The sequence below is a fragment of the Dendropsophus ebraccatus genome, chromosome 2 (assembly GCF_027789765.1).
Source record: "Dendropsophus ebraccatus isolate aDenEbr1 chromosome 2, aDenEbr1.pat, whole genome shotgun sequence".
Taxonomy (NCBI): Eukaryota; Metazoa; Chordata; class Amphibia; order Anura; family Hylidae; genus Dendropsophus; species Dendropsophus ebraccatus.
This window is the reverse complement of record NC_091455.1, coordinates 172,082,699-172,105,566: the sequence shown is the minus strand read 5'-3', so window position 1 is coordinate 172,105,566 and position 22,868 is coordinate 172,082,699. Positions and strand designations below refer to the sequence as shown.

Below are 22,868 nucleotides of genomic sequence, written 5' to 3'. Positions count from 1 at the left end.
AGAGGGCGCCACTGAGTCTTCTAATCTGCCTTTTAATGATGGGGCTGAAAAATAGCTAATGCAATTATACCTATAATTTAACAATTCACCTGGAAATGGCTTCCATATTGCCAATTCACTATTATAGCGAGTGCCAGTAGATTCACCGGTAACTCTCCGCCAGGAACAGGGGACACATAGCAAATAGTGGTAATACGAGATCCTACAACATAACTGACTTTTTCTACAACAAGAGGATTCTGGGAATCTCCACTGCACATAATAAATCTGATGCACCCTGTGATCCTCTTGATTGTATACCCCAATATTAAAAGAGCAAAAGATAAAGGTTCTACTATGGAGCCATTGAAGGAATAGAAATCAGGTTGTCCTTTGTAATCTTCATAGACTCAGTGACCCTACACAGTTATCTCTAGGACAGGCATGGGGACCTTTGGCCCTCGAGGTGTTGCAAAACTACAATTCTCAATATCCCTTTTAGGGTGTTCAGGCGTAATGGCTTAAGACCAGTTCCCTGTGCCTGGTCTATGGGGATGTCTACAAACAAGGTGAAGGAAAAGATGCACAGAGAACTCAAAGACCTTCAGTAAGGTCACCAGACTGTATTATTACCAGGATAGCATTGTGAACTACCTTCTCGTGGTGGCCCCAATTTGTTCTTGCAATAGGACCCATTCTCCTATATACACCATTATGAAAAGCAATAGTGCTTACAAGAAACAATGCCTAAAATTAATGTATGAAACTGTTGTAACTAATATGTATAAATAGTTAAAGGGGCAGTTCACCATTTTTTCCCCTTTAAAATCAAATGGTGCCAGAGATTTGTAATTTACTTCTATCACAAAATCTCAAATCTTTCAGTACTTATCAGTTGCAGCATGTCCTGCAGGAAGTGGTGTATTCTTTCCAGTTTGGAGAGCAACATAGGTTTTCTATGGAGATTTGCTGCTGTTCTGGACAGGTCCTGACACGGACAGAGGTGGCAGCAGAGAGCACTGTGTCAGACTGGAGAGAATACACCACTTCCTGCAGGACATACAACAGCTGATAAGTACTGGAAGACTCAAGAATTTTTAATAGAAGTAAATTAAAACTTCTGGCACTTTCTGGCACCAGTTGATTTGAAAGAAAAAATGTTTTGGTGAAAAACTTCTATAATAAGTCATGTTAATTTAGCATTGATACCTTTTAGACCATAAAATAATGTTCAAACATAACAAACAGCAACCAGTCAGCCGACAGCGTCCACCTGTTTAGTGCAAGTTCAAAATCTAAAGCAATAGTAGAAATGGATGATAGGGGCTTCCACTAATAATCTGACCCAGTACTACATTCTGAATGCTCCTTGTATACATCACACAGCACTAGGTACTTTTCCTACATCTGTAAACATATCCAGCTCTGTACAATTGCAGATGTGACATAGAAGCACATGCACATCAATGCAATGTAATTGGCACTGAAGTTGTTCCTGTGATTGCATTGTAGAAGAATCTGGTGATGTATGCGTTGGCTCAGAGACCCTCAAAGGAACAAGAGCGCTGAGAACCATGTAAACACTTGAGGGTGTTAACCCCCAGATCCATCAAACTAATAAGACACGCCTGCATACAATGTAATAAGATTGGGAACAGTAACTTTTTCCATGTATCAAAAAAGATATATGTAAGTACAGCACTAAAAACACTGCCCATAGTAACCAGATTATAAGCGTCATTCATCTCAGCAAGGGAGGAAACTGCAGGCAGAAATTTAAAGGGGTTGCAAAGAATTAGCAAAACATGGCTGATTTCTTCCACATGCAGGTTGTGTGTGGTATCACAGACAGTGGTGTACAGCTCACCTTCATATACATTAAGCTGAACTACAAAATCTACCTTAAAGGAGAAATCTGACCTGGCAATAATGTTTTAAACAGCAAGGGCAGGGGGGAACATAATAACTAGAGATTATCAAACACGGCCGAGGTTCAGGTTCATACTAACTCGAACCATCGGTATTTGACTCCCGCAGTCTTCCCGTTCCGTGGGAAAGGTAGAGACAGCCCGAGTCCCACCTGGAAAACAGGAATACAACCTATGGCCCAGGCTGTATTCCTGTTTTCCACACGGGACTTAGGCTGTCTCCACCTTCCCCATGGAACGGGAAGACTGTGGGAGTCAAATACCAATGGTTCGAATTAGTACGAACATGAACATCAGGGCTGTTCGATCATCTCTAATAACAACCACCACTACTCACCTGTTCCCCATGCCTGTCCAGAGCCACTCCAGGACCTTATTCTCAGCCGTCACATCCTGGCTGATTGACATTCCGCTCAGCCAGTCAGTGACTGGGGCAGAACGCCACTCAAGTCACCGATTGGCTGAGCGGCCAATCCATCATCTAGGTCAGGCATTTTCCTCCGAGTCGTGACGTCATCACAGCTCGGAGAAACATGCTTTCCGGCGGAGGTCTAGGAGCCGGTGGGGCTGTGCTTTACAGGCATAGGGAGAGTTAGTAGTGCTTGGGTTACTATGTTTCCCTCTGTCGGCTGACAATTTTTTTTAAATCAACAGACTTCCCCTTTAAACCACTGACAGGGAAGACAGTTTCTGGAAGACAGCAGCCACATTTTGTTATTCTGAACAATTTTGTACCTTTAAAGTGTACCTGTCAATACTAATCTTCACCCGATCAGTGTGAAGTTACTCCTGTTTTCAGGAGATCGGGTAACTATGGATATGACCATGTTGAGTACTACTAAATCAGAATAGGACTTGTGCATAGAACTTACCCAGCATGGTCATATCCATAGTTACCCGATCTTCTGGCAGCAGGAGCAACTTTACGCCAATCTGGTGAAGATTCGTAATGACAGGTGCATTTTCAGTAATTGTTATGGGCAATAGTTTTACAAAAAAGCCTACACAAATTCATTGATAAACTCCCCCCATGGTGAACACTAAGGCATAAGGTACCATATACATTAGAAAGCTGATGAAAGTTTGGCTGATAGTTATCTCTCCCATTCCCTCCATACACATTAAAGGGGTTATCCAGCGCTACAAAAACATGGCCACTTTTCCAGTTCAGGTGTGGTTTGCAATAAGCTACATTTACTTTAATGGAACGGAGTTTGAAACCCCACCCAATCCGGAGACAAAAGGGGGAAAAGTGGCCATGTTTTTGAAGCACTGGATAACCCCTTTAATGATCAGCTCGGCCCAGCATTCATGCATACTGAATGAAGAGGAGGGGGTAAGCCACTGCCAGACCTCTCTGGCAGCAGCTTGTCTCTTGTAGAACAAAAGGACCGGGCAGTTCACCTCCAACATGTCCAATCCTTCTCTCCCCTCATATGAGTTTCGAGGCTGACTGAGTCAACTTTGGTCTGATGTGTATGGAGGCCTTAGGTTTTTAACAGGTTTTTATTTTACTTGCATTCATTACAAAACGTAATGAAATACAGCATAATTTATTGGGTTATCACAATCTGTACCGTCCCGCTATGTACTAACTTTAAACTATATTACATTATAACACAGAGAAGCACAATGAGTACAGACGGTCTGAGAACACGGACCATGGTAGACACCACCACATCCCCCAACTTAAGCATTATTGGCCTAGAACTTGATTATTTGCCACCACTCAAGCAGACGCTCTGGTTGTGGAATGGTCCCCATTAGTTGAGGACCTCATAGTAGCAGCATAGTATAATAGTCACATCTTTGGATAGGAAGTGGAAGGACATAAAGCAATCAAACATTATCAGCAACTCCCATTGTCACCATAACAGAAGTCACTTCTATTAAAAGGGGCTTTCCAACCAAAATAAACTGATGAGCCATCCACAGGATAGCTCACTAGTCACTAATCAGCAGGATGCCAACATCAGCTGTTCATTACCCGCACTACACAGTGAACAGAGTATATCTTTGTTCACTGTGTAGTGGTGGCAATGTGTAACTGCAGCTCAGCACCCATTCAAGTCAACAGGAGCTGAGCTGCAGTTACAAGCTGCCACCACTAGTACGGGCGCTGAACAGCTGGTTATCAGCACCCCGTCAATCAGTGACTGATGAGCTATACTGTGGCTTAGTCACATATAGAATCAACCAGTATTGGGTAAAGTTCATCTTTAGTACATGGGAACCTATAATACACGGTTGTACCATGAAAATGGACTTCTAGTTACCTATCTGACAATGGACCCCTGTTCAGAATGACTGACACTTTCTAGTATAGAAGATAACTGCCACTAGCTGCTACTATGTAGAAACCATACTGTAATGAACACAGAAAGAGATAGAGAAACTGCTGACTTTGTAATGGTGTTAAAGATCATATTGGTTTCGGCATTTTATCCAGTACAAGGATATAAAACATATTGTGAGTTTTATCGATATATTCCAACGAGAAATGGTTCAACACAAGCAAATGGTATAATCCAAAGTAATACTTAAACTGAACATATTACATTTACCATACATTATTTCTGATGGTAACATTTAGTCCTGAGCACCCCTTATGTCTGACAGGCCTACTGCATTTGATCATAAATAAGGGCCAAACGTTGCTGGCTGGGTAGGAGTAGGGACAACTTCCCCTTTGTGGTTGCATCATATCATATTTATATCATGGCTGTTTAGTCTGTGAATCTCTGCAGGAGATCATCTCTGTGTAGATTTCCTCCCTCTCTGAAACGGTCACAGCCAGGAAACTCAATAAGGTCAGCGTCTCCTAGAGCGCACACAGCAGTACGAGGACGATGTGACTGAAAACCTGAGAAATCAGTGGAAACTCCAGTACCCACAGACCTGTAGGGACGACGTGTAGAGTACATTTGACGTACATGGACGGGGGCTCTTCTACGACACCATTTCTTACGTGCTTTCTTAGAACCCCAAATAACGAACCCTAGCAAAAGCAGCAAAGCATTAAGGGCTAGTAGTCCCAAGGCCAACATTTGGTAATTTAGCATAGGGCGTTGATCTTCTGAAGGTGACGTCACAAGTCCTACACAGTGTTCCCTGGGGGCCACAGGACAAGCTCGGCCATTAATTAAACTCTCAACACACACCAGATATGGAGTATCTCCTGTGAGCTCCAATAACGTTAAAGATTCAGCGTGGCCCCGAGGATAGACAAAACGCTGGAAGCGGCCACTTTGCCCAAAACGCTCGTAAAGCACCCTAAACAAGACATGCCCATGGGTATGAGAAACTGAAGTATGCCAACGTACACGAGCTGTGGTACTTCCTACAGATTCCACCGAGAGATTCAGTAGATGCAGCTTGTTAAATTCACATGGGTCAGACAGGCCTGAAGAAGCTACTTGATGCAACGTTTCACTGTGGCCATGATGAACAGTATCAAATGGTGGCGGACTTTGATGCAGTGTCTCTGGTACAGGTAGAGGTTGTTCAGGGTCCACATCCTCATTGTATGACTGCAAGGTACCAATAACCTCTGACAGCTCAGGGGGAGGCTGTTTAGTCCCATGGGGCTCCTCATAAAAACTGTTTGCTGTGGGGACACCATGAGGCAACTTGTTGGACGTTGAGATTTGGGCCTCAGCTTGCTTGAGATGTAGTTGTGGTAATGGCTGGGTTGCAGTCTGGAATGTTTCAGTTTTTCGCCTTTCAGCGTCAGGGTGCTGTTGGCTAGGGTGCACAGACTTCCATTTAGTTCCATCAGGCTGTCTGGACCCGGCTGAAGTCTTCATATTTCGCTTTTTATCAGTTTGTGTTATCTTTTGACGTCCGGTACCACCTTCTCTTTTCATGTTTAGAGGTCTCTCTGTGCTTGGCACCATTTGCACTGATGCCAGAGTTTGAAGCAAAGTGGAGCCTCCTGGTGGAAGAGTTGATTTAGGGGCTAATGAGTTCAACTTGGAAACCATTTTCATTGTCGGGCCTAAAGGTTCAGTACTTGTATCACTCATCCCTTTGTTTATAGGATGATGCAAAACCAAACCATCATTCTGCAGGGTGGTAGCTGGTTGCGGAGGGGTGGTGCTGAGAGTACAACCTCCTACTGCCTGTAAATAGGCATCATCAAGGTAGTCCAAATATTTCCCTGCAACTTCCTTAGGTTCCCTGCACTGAACAAACACAGTCAGCATGCGGCTGCGAGAATGCAGGGTCCCCAGAATCCAGTGCTTAAGGCCCAATAGGTGACAATCACAGGTCCACTGATTTCCATCCAGCTGTAACCGGTAAAGAGCTGGATTTCCAGAAAAAATATCACCAGGCAGAAAGTTCAACATATTGTACTGCAAATCTAGCACTCTTAGCCGGTTTAGTCCATTAAATGTTCCAGGGTGGAATTTTGAAAGGGCATTGCGGCTCAGGTTCAGCACTTCCAAACTCTGCAGTGATGCCAGGAGGCCATCAGAGAGCTGTGCCAGTGAGTTGCCATCCAGTTGCAGATCTTGCAGCATCCCAAGCCCCTGAAAAGCCTTACTGTGTAGTGTAGAAATCCTGTTTGAGCTTAGAATGAGCTTGGAAAGCTTTTGTAATCCATTGAAAACACCTGGTCCCAGTTGCTGTAGATTATTTCCAGCCATGGTTAGTGTGCTTAGAGAGCGCAATGGTAAAAAGATAGGATATCGCAAGGAATTCAAGGGGTTTCCCGACAGGCTCAATAAACGCAATTTTACAAGTCCTACAAAGGCATTTTTGCTAATATTGCTAATTTTGTTGTTTTCCAGATGCAAGTAAAGCAGATTAGAGAGACCCAAGAAAGGTGAGCCGTTCAGTGTCTGGATATTATTACTGTCCAGTCTCAACTTAACAAGTGACCCTAAGTTGGATAGGCTGGAGCGACTCACATTGTGAAGCCGATTGCCGTTCACATTGAGGACCTTTAGTTTCTTTAGTGGCAACAAAGCATTAGTAGTAAGTGTGGGAAGCCAGTTGTTGCCAAGGTACAGTTCTTCCAGGTGAGTGAGCTGCTCGAATGCCTTGGGATGAATGAACTGGATCTGATTGTACTGCAGGTCAAGCCTCTGTAGATTATAATAGCGTGAAAAGTCTATGGCACTTATGTTGGGGATAAAGTTTCCACCCAAGCTGTAGGTTTTAGTTGCAACAGGGCTTACAAAGTGATTGGATTTCGGTACTGAAAACAGTCCCCTGTTGGAGCACAGTATATGTTGTGGATGTTGACAGTCACATGGTTCCGGACACTTTTCAACACTCCAACAAACAGTGGAAGTCACCAATATCAACAGCACCAAAAATATAGCCTTCTCCATCTCACCTGGGTCTTAGAGTAGGTTAACCCAGTGCTAAGCATCCCCTCTCTGTGTGCAGGCTTGTAAAATCCCTTCCGGGACTGGAGACGTTCAGCTGAAGAATTGTACAGGAGCTCCAGTTTCTTAACATCTTGTTAACTCCTACATTACTGCGTGCTTCCCTTTCGAATGTAGCAGATCAGAAATGAAGGTAGATTATAAGCATAGTCATTTGCAACCAACACTCACTGTGCAATGTAGAATTCCTCTTCCAGGCTTCAGAGGTTCAGATATTGATGTCCACCCAGTTGTGTGGTGACCAGATGTGGATGTACAGTATATGAGGTCTGCAGCTTATTAGCAGGCACTCATACATCCATGGTAACCTGAAGTTTTACAGTTGGTCTAGAAGTCATCCCAAGTTTGCACAGCTTGCTCGTGAAGTCCAGTAAAACAGCCAAGTACCCATGCCACAACATCACCTCTTCTTCAGTTCAACTTAAAGAAATCCAAGAGGCAGCAACTTGCGTAGTGTGAAGCAGAGAAGTTTTGTTCATTGTAGGAAGAGGAGGAAATACATGCTTCCCACACTGGCTCCCTGGAGATTGTTAGCAAGGAAAGAGGATCCTAGTGAGGCAGCTCATAGCTGCTGGTGGGAGGAGGAAACATCCAGCACATGTTAGATAGAAAGAGAGCGAGCACTCACTGACTCTAATAGGGAAACAAAGGGGGAGACTGAGCCAAAGCCAAATGATCTACTCCGTCTGAATGCTTTCTCCCCCAACAATTCTTGTAGCTATTGTACTGCTGCATATTGATTTCATTAAAATATTTCCATTCAGATTTGAATACTACCTTAAAGACACAAAAGAAACTGGAGAGGATCTGTCCATTATTTACTTACCTCTTATGCAAACTATAGAACTATAGACAATTTACAGCTGTGCATTTAAGCGATATATTTCTATCCCTACATATCTTTCAAGAATCTGTTATGACCCATTGTACTATGTGTATGTGAATGGCAGCATTACGGCACATAAGTACATTAGATAAAAGTAGACAAGAATAGGAAATTTCAGTAGGTACAAAGTACTTTTCTGAAATGCGTCGCTGCCATTATGTTCTAAACGGGTAGATTTCTTTTCATGACATCGTAAAAGCATCTGATATGTGTTCTATGTTCTATTGTCAATAAAAATCAGATATATGAGATTTGTGAATCATTGCGTGTGTTCTTGTTTTGATTTTACAAGGCGTCCCAACTTGGAACTTGGGTATTAGGGCTATATAATAAAGCCTAAATGCAATCTCTACTATTGATCAACTAGAATAGACAATTGTGTCTGAAATATTTTAAGATTCATGTAATATATGGAAAATGAGCAGCTCAGTATGCTACACTGTTTCTGCAAATCACGTTTATTTCTATGAAAGTTCAAAGGCTGCATAAAACCGCCTGCTCGTCTATTATCCTAATCCCGGGCACCTTTAGCTGCAGTAGGCTGCATGGGGTCAGGGGTCCAGAATGTGTCCATTACGTGTGTCTGGCACATCCTGTGGATATGATGGGAATACAACTTTAGGACAAGAGTTAAAGGGTTATTCCTAATTCAAACACTTACAATAAGTAGTGTTCAGCCACCTTCCTAAGTGTTCCGGTTTGGACGAACATTGCCAAACCGGAACTTTCGGCAAGTTCGCTCAACACTAATAATAAGTAATAATAAACATGGAGGATTTGATGACTGGGAGCCTTTGCATTGAGAACAGGGATTAAATTCTTTATTTCGGAAAAGGGTGACAAGTTGTGTATGAATGAAACCCCCCTATTTATGGTCAGGAACACTGCTATTTTGTGCAGTTCCATAAACAATTAAGGAAATGCCAGTAACTAACCTCTCTGTTCATAAAAAAGATTTGGGTTTCCATTCTAGAGATTGCAGAGGGTTCCAGCAGTCAGACCCTCCATGATCTGACACTCATCTCAAACCCTCTGGAATGGAGATAGGTGTTTTAACTTGGAACACCCCTTTAGGCTGGCCATATACTGGGGACTTTGGATGACTAAAGGCCCTATTACACGGAGCAATAATCGGTCAAATCAGGGTGATTCCGCTGAATATGGCTCCGTGTAATAAAGAGAGCGATCAGCCGATGAAACGATGAAGGGCAACTGACCAATTGAGACCATTGTCTTCTGACTGTCAGTACTTTTTTGTTACACAAATGAAGATAATAGATGCCAACCAAAGGGATTAATGTTGGAAACTTGATTGTCTGTGTTGGATGTTTTTGGGTACAGTCCTTGGCCAGTTTATGCCAAATGTTAGATCTGCATCCTATCAATGGAGAAACACAACAGGCTTCAAATCAAGACAAAGATTGATCAGTACTCTGTCCTTTCAGGTTTTAGTTTTGTCACCCAAAAGTTACAACTAAGAAGGTAAAGCCACTCAGGAAAACGTCTGTCTGAAATCAGCAACATGGCAGAAGTGAAGCAAACATGAAAGGAGCCAAGTGAATCATTTAGCTTGAACATTGGTCACAGATCCCACTTATCACTTCTTAGTTAATGAAATGTAAATTGTATTTCCTTGATAAGGTAAGGACAGCTAGGGACAAAAGAAGGAGCTGCCAATTTACCTTTTGGTAATAGAGATAAGAAGGCTAAATAAACAGTCAGCAACTCAGCAAATGGTGAAAAAAAGACAATGAGCAGCAAGAGAAAACATATTTGATATGTGGCAAGATCATCAAAGCACAATTTGAGAAAAAAAAAAACCCAGCTTTTGCGCAATCATATAAAGGCCCTATTACACGCAGCGATTATCGGCCGTAATTCGGACAATACCGACCGCTACGGCCAATAATCGTTTAGTGTAATAGAAGACAACGATCAGCTGCACAATGTCGGCTGATCGTGGTCTTTCAACATGTTGAAGCTGCAACAACCAGGATAACAGCGATATGCAGCCCCCGCCCCATCGAATAAGAGCGGCGGCAGCAGACCACCGCTATCTTCTATGGGCTGCCGGGATGATCCGCTGCTCCCAGTGCCCTGCTCAACGTGTAAAGCCCTTATTACACAGAGCGATTCAAGGGAGCAAAAGAGCGCTGACCTGTCAAGTCAGTGCTCCCTTGCTCCTCATTCCCCACTTGCTGCCAACGCTATTACACGCGCCAACAGCAAGCAGGCAAGTGCAGGGGGGGCACGGGGAGCTGCGGGGGGGTTGGCAGCCCATAGAAGATAGAGGTGGTCTGCTGCCGCCGCTCTTATTCCACGGAGCGCCGGCAGCATATCGCTGCTATCCTGATCATTGCCATTTCAACATGTTTGAAGGCAACGATCAGCCGACATTGTGCATGTCGGCTGATCATTGTCTTTATTTCACAAAACGACTGTAAGGCTGTAGGAGTTGGTATCGGCCGAGTATGGATGATAATCGCTTAGTGTAATAGGGCCTTAATAGCGCTAACACGAGCGGCAAATGAGGAGCAAGCGAGTGCTGACCTGACAGGTCAGCGCTTCTTTGAATCGCCTGTGTAATAGGGGCTTAAGGGTACTATTACACGAAACGATTAACGATCTTAAATCACCGCTATGGCGAACGACCTGAAATCGCTCACCCAATTACACGAAACAATGATAGTTACTCATGATCGTTCTTGCGGTCGTCCTGTCACCGCTACTGTGAATGACTGAACGGCATCTTAGTACATTCAAATGATGTGCAAACAATCAACCATAAAAATAGGTCCAAATTCTATCAAATGACCAACGATTTCTCATTGGTCGTTTAATAGTTGTCTGCTGTTACACTAAACGATAATTGTCCCGTGTAATAGGGCCCTAACTCTATTTAACCCCAGGGTAACAGTATCTGTAGTGGCTACAGTGATAAGTCACACTGAGAGGTGGGAGCATAGGTAATACACCAAGTGCAAACTACAGTGGTTATGGCCAGTTAAGTAACGGCCCAGAAGATGACAACAGAAGCCCATCATCAACACGGATGGACGAAACCTTGTCAAATCCCTTGCTGATTACAAACATTTAAGTGAATGACAGATGAAATTATACATATTAGACCAATGTTCACCTATGTCTACATTGACAATTACTGCATGGAAGGAGAGTGAGGAGGTACACCAAGCTGAGGACACTAGAATGCCACTGAAAAAGGAGATTTCATAAGATACTATTAGTTTTATTGCATCAACTACCTGAAAGCATATGCGGCTCTATGTCTCAAATATAGCTGACTGATTCAAGAGTCAAGGTCTCTTTACACTGACATCATGGCTTCGATCACCCCTTGTAATAAGGCCCTTAGGATAGGATGAGCAGTATTATTTTTATGCCATGAAAAGACTTTATCCATGTAATGAGAATGCAGTCACACTGACAATTTCTACCTGACACTTTGGTGACAATGTGTGTCCACTGCTGATGCTGTCTGACAAATGTCTGTCCGGCAGTGTCCGGCAGTGCCCTTATGGAGGCCACACAAGCTGTGATAATTGCAGCTGTATGACGCCATTTGTTCCCGGCTCTTCCTTAAATAACCTGATAGAAACTAATGGGGAACACTGGGTGTAGGATTACAAGATATGGCGATATCTCAGCTACATTTCAGTAATCTCATTCCATATTATTACATCATTTGCCTCTCTGGTATGGTTTCATTATGTTCAGTATCATATCAGACTTCCATACTGCACCATACTGCAGACAACCCAGCAACGGGATCTTATACCTATCATAGATTATTCAATAACAAATGAACGTGTTATGCTGTGTTTACACGGAACGATTATGTGGCGAATATGCAAGATAACGATCGAATTCGAACGATAATCGTACGTGTAAACGCATCGAACAACGAGCGAGAAACCGTTCATTTTGATCTTTGAACATGTTCTTAAATCATCGTTCGCAAAAAATTCGCAGAGCGTTCCGTGTAAACAGTCGTTCACCGATTTTACCTATGTGCGAGATAGGCTTAAGTGATCGCAAAACGAATTTTCTGTACGATATATCATTCCATCTAAACGCTGATCGTTATAAAAAATAAAATCGTTAGTTCGAAATCGTTAATCGTACGATCGGGCGAATTATCGCTCCGTGTAGTTTGTAGTATGGAAGATCCATTAGAATTTTTGGACATGTATTGTGGCACCTATAGAAATCTATAGCCCTTAGGGTGCCTTAGGTTCAGGGAACCTATTGTTCTATTGATTGTTCCATTACACCTATCTTGTGGAACCACCTGATACTGTGTTTACTACACTTGGCCCCCCTTATGTGCATAATACCTTTATGTACCAAACACAGTGATGTACCACATGCCTTTGATTGTCTATGTGTTCTAAAAAATTCAATAAAAACTGTTTTAAAAGAAATCTATAGGCCTATCCTGTAACCATTTAGAAGTATGTTACATTTAAAGGGTATCTTCTACTTGTCTCCTATCCTGAAAAAAAGACAAGTTTGGTCAGCTCTCCTAGAACACCATTCACACTAGGCAGGAGCACGTTGCTGTGGCTAAAATTCTTGCAAAAAATGCAACAGCTCACCGCAATGGCAAGATACAGACCCACCACAGACATGAAAATAGTTAAAAGCCATCCCAACTGCTAAAAAAATTTCCCCCCAAAAATAATGAGGCTCTTGGTTACCATTTGCAAACAGTGTAAACCACCCCACCACAATAAGGTGGCCTCATACCGGGGCAGTCCCTACACTGTACTATGGCCTCTCCATGGCGTATAATACGCCTATGCTCTGGGCATGCAAGATCAGTCTTATACCTGCAAAAATAATTCCTGTGGATAGGGGACAAGTAAGTTTTAATCTAAAAACCCCTTCAAGAAGGCTCTCTCTCCAAAAGCTTTACCTTTGAAGTAGTATACAGTTTCTCTGTAAAGGAACAATAGGGAATCAGGAGCAGGGTTTAGGAACACAGCTTTGTAGTGTGCACGAAGCTTTAAGGTTGCGTTATGTAATACAGAACCTCAGGGATTCATTCGGTGTGCTGTCAAACAGGGTTGATGAGTATATACAAGTAGACAGCTTTTACACCCCCTCTACCCTTTCACTATATCTGCAAACTGGAAGAATCATTTGAGTGACTTGGCAGATCGCCATTTACAGATATACTTTCCTTCCCAGACTCCAAATTATTTTTAACTGATTCAATTAAAGTAGATTTATCCTTAGGAGAGGCCATCAATATCAGATCTGTGGGGGTCTGACCCCAGCAATCACCTGGTTAAAGGGGCCACTGCACTCTAGTGAGTGCTGGGTCCCCTTTATGTTTACATTTAATAGCAGCTGTGCCTGGTATTGCACATTAGTCTCTTTACTTGAATGGGATTAAACAGCACTCAGCTGCAATACCACTAGAAAATGTACCGAGCAATGTCATGTAAACAATGAGGGACACTCACCACTCAATGGAGAGCTGCAGCCCCTTCAATCAGCTGATCAATGGGGGTGCAGGGACTCATGCCAATCTTTTATTGATGGCCTATAGCAGGGATGGGGAGCCTCCGGCCTGCCAGCTGTTGCAAAACTACAACTCCCGTCACGCCTGGACAGCCAAAGGTCCGTTGTAGCCATCCCTAAAAAGTCTTCTGTTGCTATATGAGAGATTGATGTAGCTAGAGGAACTCCTGTGCCAGATGCCTTGCAGTTGGGCCCTGGAACATAACAGGGGAAGAGAGCAGTGCCACACCAAGACAAAAAAATAACTGTGAATGGCGTGCGCCGGGTATACAGGCACAGGGTGCACAGCATCTTCGTTTTCGCCTCTGCCTGCCCTGTCATTCAAGCATGCCTGGGCAAGAGGAGAGTACGAAGACCATAAATAGAAGACACTGTGTTGTCTCCCTCATGGCTGGATACCACTCGTGACACATCATTCATACTTCTTGTGGCATTGTTCTTCTCACCTGTCATGTCCTGGATCCAGGGTGTGGGGCACTTTGGACCTGAAAGGTTCTCTTTAATTGTCACAGGATATACATACACTTTGTTCTGTAAAACTTTTGAGCCACCATTAACCATCTACTTTTCAATGTATGTATTGGAAAGGTGAATAGGTATTAAAAAAAAAAAAAAAAGTAATCTCTCTTCTTGAAACTGCACCACTCTTCTCTATGGACTGGGTCTGATAGGGCACAATGAACCAATTTACTAGAATATACCAGGCATATATATTTTAAAGAGAACTGCCATTTAACGCTAGAGGACCGTGCTGTCTATGCGGAAGTATGGAGGGGGTGGGGCGGCACGGCTCGCTCACACGCTGATTTTCCACTGAATTTAGAATTTATGTCTGAAGGAAGAATGCAACCTTAGTATGTAGAGTTCAGGAGGACAAGTAAACAGACAGCATTAGGGAAAAGGAGCTCTGTAGACAGTAATAGTAAAAGCCCAATGAGTTGAGACAAGAACTTCAAGAGGAGGAAGTTTTTTTTTCTTGGTTAATGTTTAACCAAAAATACTAAACTTAGAAAAATAGCAACAGAAACCAATTGAGAAACATGTGAAACCTACAATACAAAGTTAGGCTGCTTTTACATGATAGTAATAGCATATATCTATCTATCTATCTATCTATATATATGTATCTATATATATATGTATATATATATATATGTATATGTGTGTGTGTGTATATATATATATATATATATATATATATATGTATATATATATGTGTATATATGTGTGTGTGTATATATAAATATATTATATATATATATATATATATAATATATTTATATATACACACACACATATATACACATATATATATACACACATATATATATATATACACATATATATATATATATATATATATACACACACACACAATTTCCCAGCATATAAGACAAATTTTTAACAGTTGGGGAGGTAAAAAATGTCCGCATCCCCACTGCGACCACTGTAAAAAACGAAAAGTTAACTCACCGGGGGTCCGTTCCCGACATCCGCGCGTCTCCTGGCCCGTTCCCGGCGCAGGCAGTGTGATGTACACTGCCTAAGCCGGAGATCCCTGAAGCTCTCCCAGGCAGCCGAGCATCTAATCGGAGAAGCTCGGCTGCCGGGAGAGCTTCGGGAGAATGACAGAGGCTCCGAAAGTACCTGAAGCATCTGTCATTCTCCCGAAGCTCTTCTGGCAGCCGAGCATCTCTGAGCTTCTCCGATAAGACGCTCGGCTGCACTGCCTGCGCCGGGAATGGCCCAAGAGACGCACAGATGCCGGGAGCAGTTAATTCCTGCCTGACCACAGCAGGGCTGCGGACAGGCAGGGATTTACATTTTCCAGTGTATAAGGCGATCCCCTGACAATCTTTTTGAAAATCAGAGGTCGTCTTATATGCTGGAAAATATGGTATATATATTTCATGTGCCATTTTCTGATATGATGTATTTGTATGTGGTCTAACATAGTCAATGATGCCATAAAATCTGGGATTCATTAGCATTTATATGTTCTCTGTACAATCCAGTTGTTCTTTCGAGTCCAAGAAAATACTTTTAGCTGGGTTATTCGTATCTCAACTAATCTAGTTAAACTGTAAGGATCACAGAAAAAAAAAAATTTGGTCAGCTCTTCTAGAACACCATTCACACTAGGCAGGAGCACATTGCTATGGCTGAAATTGCAAACAAGCAAAAACCAGAAAAATGCAACAGCTCACCGCAATGGCAAGATACAGACCCACTATAGACATGAAAACAGGTAAAAGCAGCCCCCCCCCCCCCCCCCCAACTGCCAAAAAAAATTCCCACAAAAATAATGGGGCTCTTGGTTACCATTTGCAAACAGTGTAAACCACCCCACCAACGATTAGGTGGCCCCAAACTGTAGGGATCACTAAGTTAAAATTTTTTGCAAATACATTCATTTAGCAAACCTGCCTCATTTCATGATACGCTGCTCTTTCCCTTCAATTGTTGACCGCTCGTTGTCTAGGTTACCGACAACCACTCTGCTCTAAAAGTAGTGGTCTGGCTGGTGTATACATAGCGTCAATATGCATAGAGATGTAGGGGGAGATTTATCAAACATGGTATAAAGTGAAACTGTCTCAGTTGCCCCTAGCAACCAATCAGATTCCACCTTTCATTTTCCAAAGAGTTTGTGAGGAATGAAAAGTGGAATCTGATTGGTTGCTAGGGGCAACTGAGCCAGCTTTACTTTACACCATGTTTGATAAATCTCCCCCGTAGTGTCTATATACTGTATAATTTATATAAATATGTATACTAGGGCTATATACACACCAGCCAGATCACTGCCTTTAAAGTGGTGGTCAGTAACCTAGGCAATGATCTGTCAACAATGGGAGGGAAATAGCAGCATATCAGGAGGAGGCAGCAAGTTAAATGAATGTATTTGCCAAAATATTTAAAAGGAGAAGTCCAGCGATTGCTAAAATCCTGCAGCCTGCAGAACCATCACAACTTGGTGAAAATTACTTCCGGTGGGGGTCCTGTGGCAGCTTGCGCAGCTCACTGTAGGGGGATTGGAGGTAAGTTCCTACTTGTAATAAATTTCCCCCCTCCCCCTGCAAGATTTTAGCAATTGGCAGACTTCTCCTTTAACTTGAGTCCTACAAGTTTAACTATGCTAGTTGAGATAGGATTACCCCTTTAAATCACAATATAGTTGTAAGGGTGAGAAAAATAATCCGAAGATGGAGGGACCCGCCAGGATTAGGCGAGTATAATTTTTTTTTTGCTGGGCAATGCAGGGGATGGGGACAGGGCACAGCATTACATTTGGTACTGCACAGGTGGTAGTATTACATTTAGGACTGCACAGGGGCACAGCATTACAATTAGGACAGCACAGGGCACAGTATTACAATGGGGACAGAGCACAGGGGGACAGTATTACAATGGGGACAGAGCACACGGGGACGGTATTACAATGGGGACAGAGCACACGGGGACAGTATTACAATGGGGACAGAGCACACGGGGACAGTATTACAATGGGGACAGCACAAGAGACAGTATTACAACAGGAACGGCACAGGGGGACAGTTTTACAATGGGAACAGCACAGGGGGACAGTATTACTATGTGGGGGCACAGCAGGAGACATTATTACTATATGGAGACACAGCAGGAGACATTATTACTATATCGGGTACAGCAGGTGATCCTATATACAGGGGGCAACCCACATACCTACTGATTCTACTGCACATGACACAAAAATGTAGAAGGAAGTTGTTGTAAGTGCAGAGCCAAAGATGTTTGTCTGGCAGGTTCAGAAGAGATGAATTGTAGCTGCAAGAAATCATCATGGTGGTCTGGGCCAGAAGGAGAGGAAAAGTGCCGCCTCAGGTCAAAGAAGATGTCACCTGTGAGTCACTGAATGACTTTTGAAAGGTTGGGTAACACTGCTGTAGTACACACACTGCTTCTTTCTAGCAACAACCCGATCTTCTATTAGGATTCAACCTGTAGTCAAAATTACCTAGAAACTGCCCTGAACCGAACATTGTCATTTCCCTTGTCCAAGGACATGTCTCTACACTGGCACCACAAGCACTGGACAGAATTAACCTTTGTCAATTTATTCATAAATTTCTTGCAGCGAGATGGAAAAGACAATGATCAAGGAAGTGAAATCCGCAGCGGCACACTTCTCCTAGCTCTAACAATCCATGAAGGTCTGAAAACCCTGATCCTAATCTGCAAATAGTTTTCACATCTTTTAATATTGTTCTCAACTCTTCCACGACATGCTTGGCGTTCTCAACTCTTCCATACCATACACACATGTACGCTCTTGCAATTTAACACAAGAGACACTTTGTTCTTACCAAAAAGGTTTTTATTACTATTTACCCTTCAAGACATTCATTAAGACGGCTTATTGATATTCAGTTACAAAACATTCTCACAATTCAAGGCATTACAATTACTTATAAACCTGTCAATCAACACAAATGATCTTTCAGGTTGGTCGTATGGAAGGATGTGGCCGCCTCCTCTGACTATTACCTAAAAGAGGAAAGAAAGAGTAAATAAATTAAATATAAGAAATGACCATAAAGGCATCAATAACTACTTCTAATAAATGGGAAACAGTTCTATAGGAATGCCCTGTACTACTGTGCCATGATGCCACCTCCCTTTGTATCCAAGGAAAACCACACAATGGCTCCAGCATCCTTTAAATAAACCTATGATCATTCCTATTAAGTGTTTACATCATTCTATAGCCTTGGGTGCCCTGATTCTAATAGTGTTTTTACTCACTATGCTCCCCCCCCCATATAGGGGTTTTACTATGTGGTTGACTATCTTATATTCTCACCTAATAGTCAAGAGGGCGGGAACTTTAGTGTAAAATGGGGTGTGACTGCAATGGCTTGAGGGGGGGGGGGTGAATGCTAGGCTGACAAATTGAAGATGTGTTAACATGGGAACAATCCTTCATAGAAACATTTGTTTACCCAAAAGATTAGGCCTTTTTTCCCAGTTAATAATTATGTATAATTAGGATACTTTCTATTTCCAGGGGTATTGTACTATTGTTTACTGCACCCACCGGTTCTGGCATATGTGAGTGCCTATCGGGGCTGGGAGGCCCCAGGGTAACCTATGTAAACATACTTTTGTTAAGGATGTAATAGACAGGTGGCACATTGTGTCCACATGCACCTGGAGCTGGCCCTGACTAGCCCGATAAAAAGCGAGTGCTAATAATACAACAAAACTATTTTATAACCTATAATTATAATGTAAGGACTGTTGTTTGTATGGTACAATGCAGAAACAATTGATACGGTCATTACTTTTATAAATCTAATACTGACCTCGGCTACAGCTAAACAGCTGAAGATGTTCTTGTGCCAAAACACTGCGAGACAGAGGAGGCCTTGGAGAGTAGCTTTATTATTACTGCTTTCTAAGACACGCAGAGCTCTTTAGAGGTGAGGACTTGGAGAAGTATTGCCAGAAAACCACTAGTAATGAGTGGCTAGAGGTATGGTGAGCAAGGTCTGAGCATTTATCATATGCAAAATTAAGGTCACACACTACTTTTCAGCCCTGACCCCCTCCATCTTGCAATTCAGTTTCTTTCGAATCTACAAGAACAGTATTAAGCCAAAATGGACTTAATTCCAGCCCTAGTGTGAGTATTAATATGCTGCTGAGGTTGGGGTGAAAAAACAAAAACGAAACCATACTCATCCAGCCTCAATCCCCTGCAAATCCCGTGCAGAAAGAAAACAAGTATCAAATAAAGGCTATGTTCACACCTCAGCATTACAGGTTTATATTTATTTCTACTACTGTGATAGGGCACAGTTACTGTTTTGATACTACTAAGGTAGCACTATTACTTTGGACACCTGATTTTAATTATACATATACCTCAGCCTATCATATGTTTGAAGGGGTACAATCCTCAATGTACATGTATATGTCCTAAAACCCAAAGTCCCTAGCAAAGCCTGTGGCTTCAATATGACTAAAGGTGGCCATACACTTTTGATAGCTGTTGGCCAACAATTATTTGGAAAAGCACAGCCGAACATTTCTGCGTTCTCTATGAGGAAGGGTAAAATGCTGTCAGACAGCTCTCACAGAACAAAAGGGGTCTGGCAGTAAAAATCCATCAAGCCTGATCCCTATCTCCACCGATATCATCTGTCTGAGAGTCTCAGGAGACTCCTATTCACTTAATATGAATGTCCGAACTAGCTGCTAGCCACAGGTTTGTTAGACATACGTATAATGTATATGGGGACCTAAAGAATTAGAGTGAATCTGGGCCCACTGGCTCAATTTAAACACAGGTTTAGAGCAAATGTGTACCCACTTTACCAATTCCTCCAAAGCATTGGAACTAGAGATGAGCCAACCGGGTTCGGGTTCGTGTCGATCCGAACCCGAACGATCGGCATTGGATTAGCGGGGGCTGTTGAACTTGGATAAAGCTCTAAGGTTGTCTGGAAAACATGGATACAGCCAATGACTATATCCCTGTTTTCCACATAGCCTTAGGGCTTTATCCAAGTTCAGCAGCCACCGCTAATCAAATGCCGAAAGTTCGGGTTCGGATGGACTCGAACCTGAACCCGGTTCGCTCATCTCTAATTGGTACCGATCATTAGATGAGGTGAAGTCCTTCCCGGATGTCCTCCTTGTGCCTTCTTTTGGTTGAGAAATCATCTTTTATTCTTTACTAGCAGTGTCAATGTGGCAGGGCCTAGATCTGCTCTGCCCCTCTCTCTCATATTCTCCACCCCTGGTAAGTGCCCCGATCTAGACCTGTGATCTGGTTGCTATGGAAGAAAAGAGGCTGCAGCACAAGTGCAGTCAGAGTACCTCTCACCACGATTGCACCTCACAAAGGATGGCTCCTAAATGCTGGGAAAGAAGACTGTGCAGACATAATGACATGCTGGTTGGGAATGAGAAGCCCGTCTGCGTCACTGCACCTGTGCCATTTTGGATCGCTATGGCACAGGAGCAATGAGAAATAGCTGTTGAAGAGCACAAGTCCAGATTAGTGGACATTACCAGGGGCGGGGAATACCACCAAAGAGGCGGCGCAGGCCTAAGCCATGGATGCTCTAGCCTCGCTTCATTGACACTGCTGTGGAAAAATAAAAGATGATTTTTCAACTAAAAGACGGCTCCAGGAGGACTTCACCTCATCCATCGATCGGTACCAGTGGTTTTGGAGGGGGCCAGTAGGTACAGATTCGCTTTGATGCTTGCGTAGTTCAAAAGTGCATACTTGTTCCCTTTTTAATTATATTCATTTTACAACTTTACCATAATAGCATGAAAATTGCCAATCCTTTGTAAAACACACAAAAAAAGCCCGGACAATTCACAACACAGTTGGGAACAAAGAATGCAGCAGAGCAAAAAGGGAACAAGTTGTCTAAAAAAAAAAAAAAAAAAAAAAAAAAAAAAAAAAAGATCTATACTGAGCATCTGTGTTTAATTCATATTTCCATATACAAAAGTTAATGGGCTCTAAGACTAGCATGTAAAACATACCTGTATAAGAAATCTCTGTGTTCCAATTCGGTATACTTTGAAGTCAGTCTATATTCCAACTTACCATAATTACACCACACACAGCTACTTGCAAAATTTTTGCTAATGTACAGATGTAGAACTGTATTTTTTTATTGTTTTCCTCATATACAGTACATACCGTGAATCTCCATGGAAGTCTACTTCATTGATCCATTTGCAGTCTGAATTTTTACATTTTTATGGACTCTCTCTACTCTTCGGTAGAGAAGACCTTAGCTTAAACTACAGAAAAGAATCATAAAAGAGAACCTCATCTATTTTTCCTGTTTTTTTTTTTTTTCTTCTAACACCTAACCTCCAAATGTCTCAGAGCCTTCTGCACGGATGGCCATCATCTCCTCTGCAGCCACTTGTGGTTACACAATGCTATGTGCACAGTCAACTCGTAAAATGAAAAAACAAAGGTTGGCATGGCTGGAGGGAGCAGATGTGTAACCAGCGGCCTCTTTATTAACCACAAGAACTATACAGGAGGAGCAAACAACATCTGCCAGCAAAATGGCCTGATAGCACACTAACATCCAGTGTTCAGCAAACAAAGGTAATGCAGACGATGGAGCCGGGGCCAATTAATCTGTGACCCGCATTTCCTGTCTGACCTGAGGACAAGGAAATTACTGAAGAACAATAAATGGTCATTACCTAAACCACATCTGTAGGGAACACTCACTTAATGTATATTTGATATAATATATATATATATATATATATATACACATATATATACATACACACACACACACACACTGTTCTAGAGCTATAGTTTGTATCGTCACTTATAGTACACTGTGTGAATCTGACCTACTGATACCTAGATCTGAGGAAGGGGCTTGTGTCCTGAAATAAGTTAGACACTAGGTTCACCATGCATTTTTGCAGTCTACTTAAAGGGGTAGTGCGGCGCTAAGAAATTATTCACAAAATAACACACATTACAAAGTTATATAACTTTGTAATGTATGTTATGTATGTGAATCGCCCCCTTCCCCATTCCCCCCACCCCCGCACGTGGACCCGGAAGTGTAGTGTACCATACATACCTGACACGCGTCGTCCCCGTCCCCGATCTTCTGTCAACAACGTAATCTTCGGGAGGCCGGCCGAATCGCTGCACTTCCGGGTCCACGTGCGGGGGTGGGGGAACACGGGGAAGGGGGCGATTCACATACATAACATACATTACAAAGTTGTATAACTTTGTAATGTGTGTTATTTTGTGAATAATTTCTTAGCGCCGCACTACCCCTTTAAGAAATTTAACAGATCCGTTTTTAAATAGTTACTTCTAACATACAGAAATATGTGGTCAGTCACATTTTTGTGTACGCAAAAAAATAATAATTTTATTCAACTTTTTTTTTAAAATGCAAGTCAATGGAAAAACTGATCCAAACTAATGCACACAATTGCATCAGTTTTTTCCCCCCATATAACAGATCTGCTTAATGGACTGCAAAGCCGCAGTGTGGACCCAGCCTTGTCTACTTACATAGTCTGCTTGTTTTTATTCTCATAATAAATCCCACAACCTTTTAAGCAGTC

General features: G+C 42.5%; 2 protein-coding genes across 5 annotated transcripts in view; both read right to left on the bottom strand.

The window, feature by feature from the left end:
• Positions 1 to 4,046: 4,046 nt before the first annotated feature.
• TRIL (TLR4 interactor with leucine rich repeats) lies at positions 4,047 to 7,811 on the bottom strand. The gene has a single exon (XM_069960436.1). The coding sequence runs from the start codon at positions 7,244 to 7,246 to the stop codon at positions 4,634 to 4,636; it is 2,613 nt and encodes an 870-aa protein (XP_069816537.1). The 5' UTR covers positions 7,247 to 7,811; the 3' UTR covers positions 4,047 to 4,633.
• A 10,260-nt stretch (positions 7,812 to 18,071) lies between these two features.
• The window catches only part of CPVL (carboxypeptidase vitellogenic like), a 136,113-nt gene continuing 131,316 nt past the window's right edge, over positions 18,072 to 22,868 (bottom strand). For all 4 annotated transcript variants that reach the window (XM_069958729.1, XM_069958730.1, XM_069958731.1 and 1 more), the window contains exon 13: positions 18,072 to 18,263. In XM_069958729.1, the coding sequence (XP_069814830.1) occupies positions 18,147 to 18,263 (117 nt within the window). In that variant the 3' untranslated portion in view covers positions 18,072 to 18,146. The remainder of the gene's footprint in view (positions 18,264 to 22,868) is intronic.

Coding starts and splice junctions, on each gene's coding strand:
- TRIL (XM_069960436.1), bottom strand. CDS start 7,246: ATGGAGAAGGCTATATTTTTGGTGCTGTTGATATTGGTGACTTCCACT.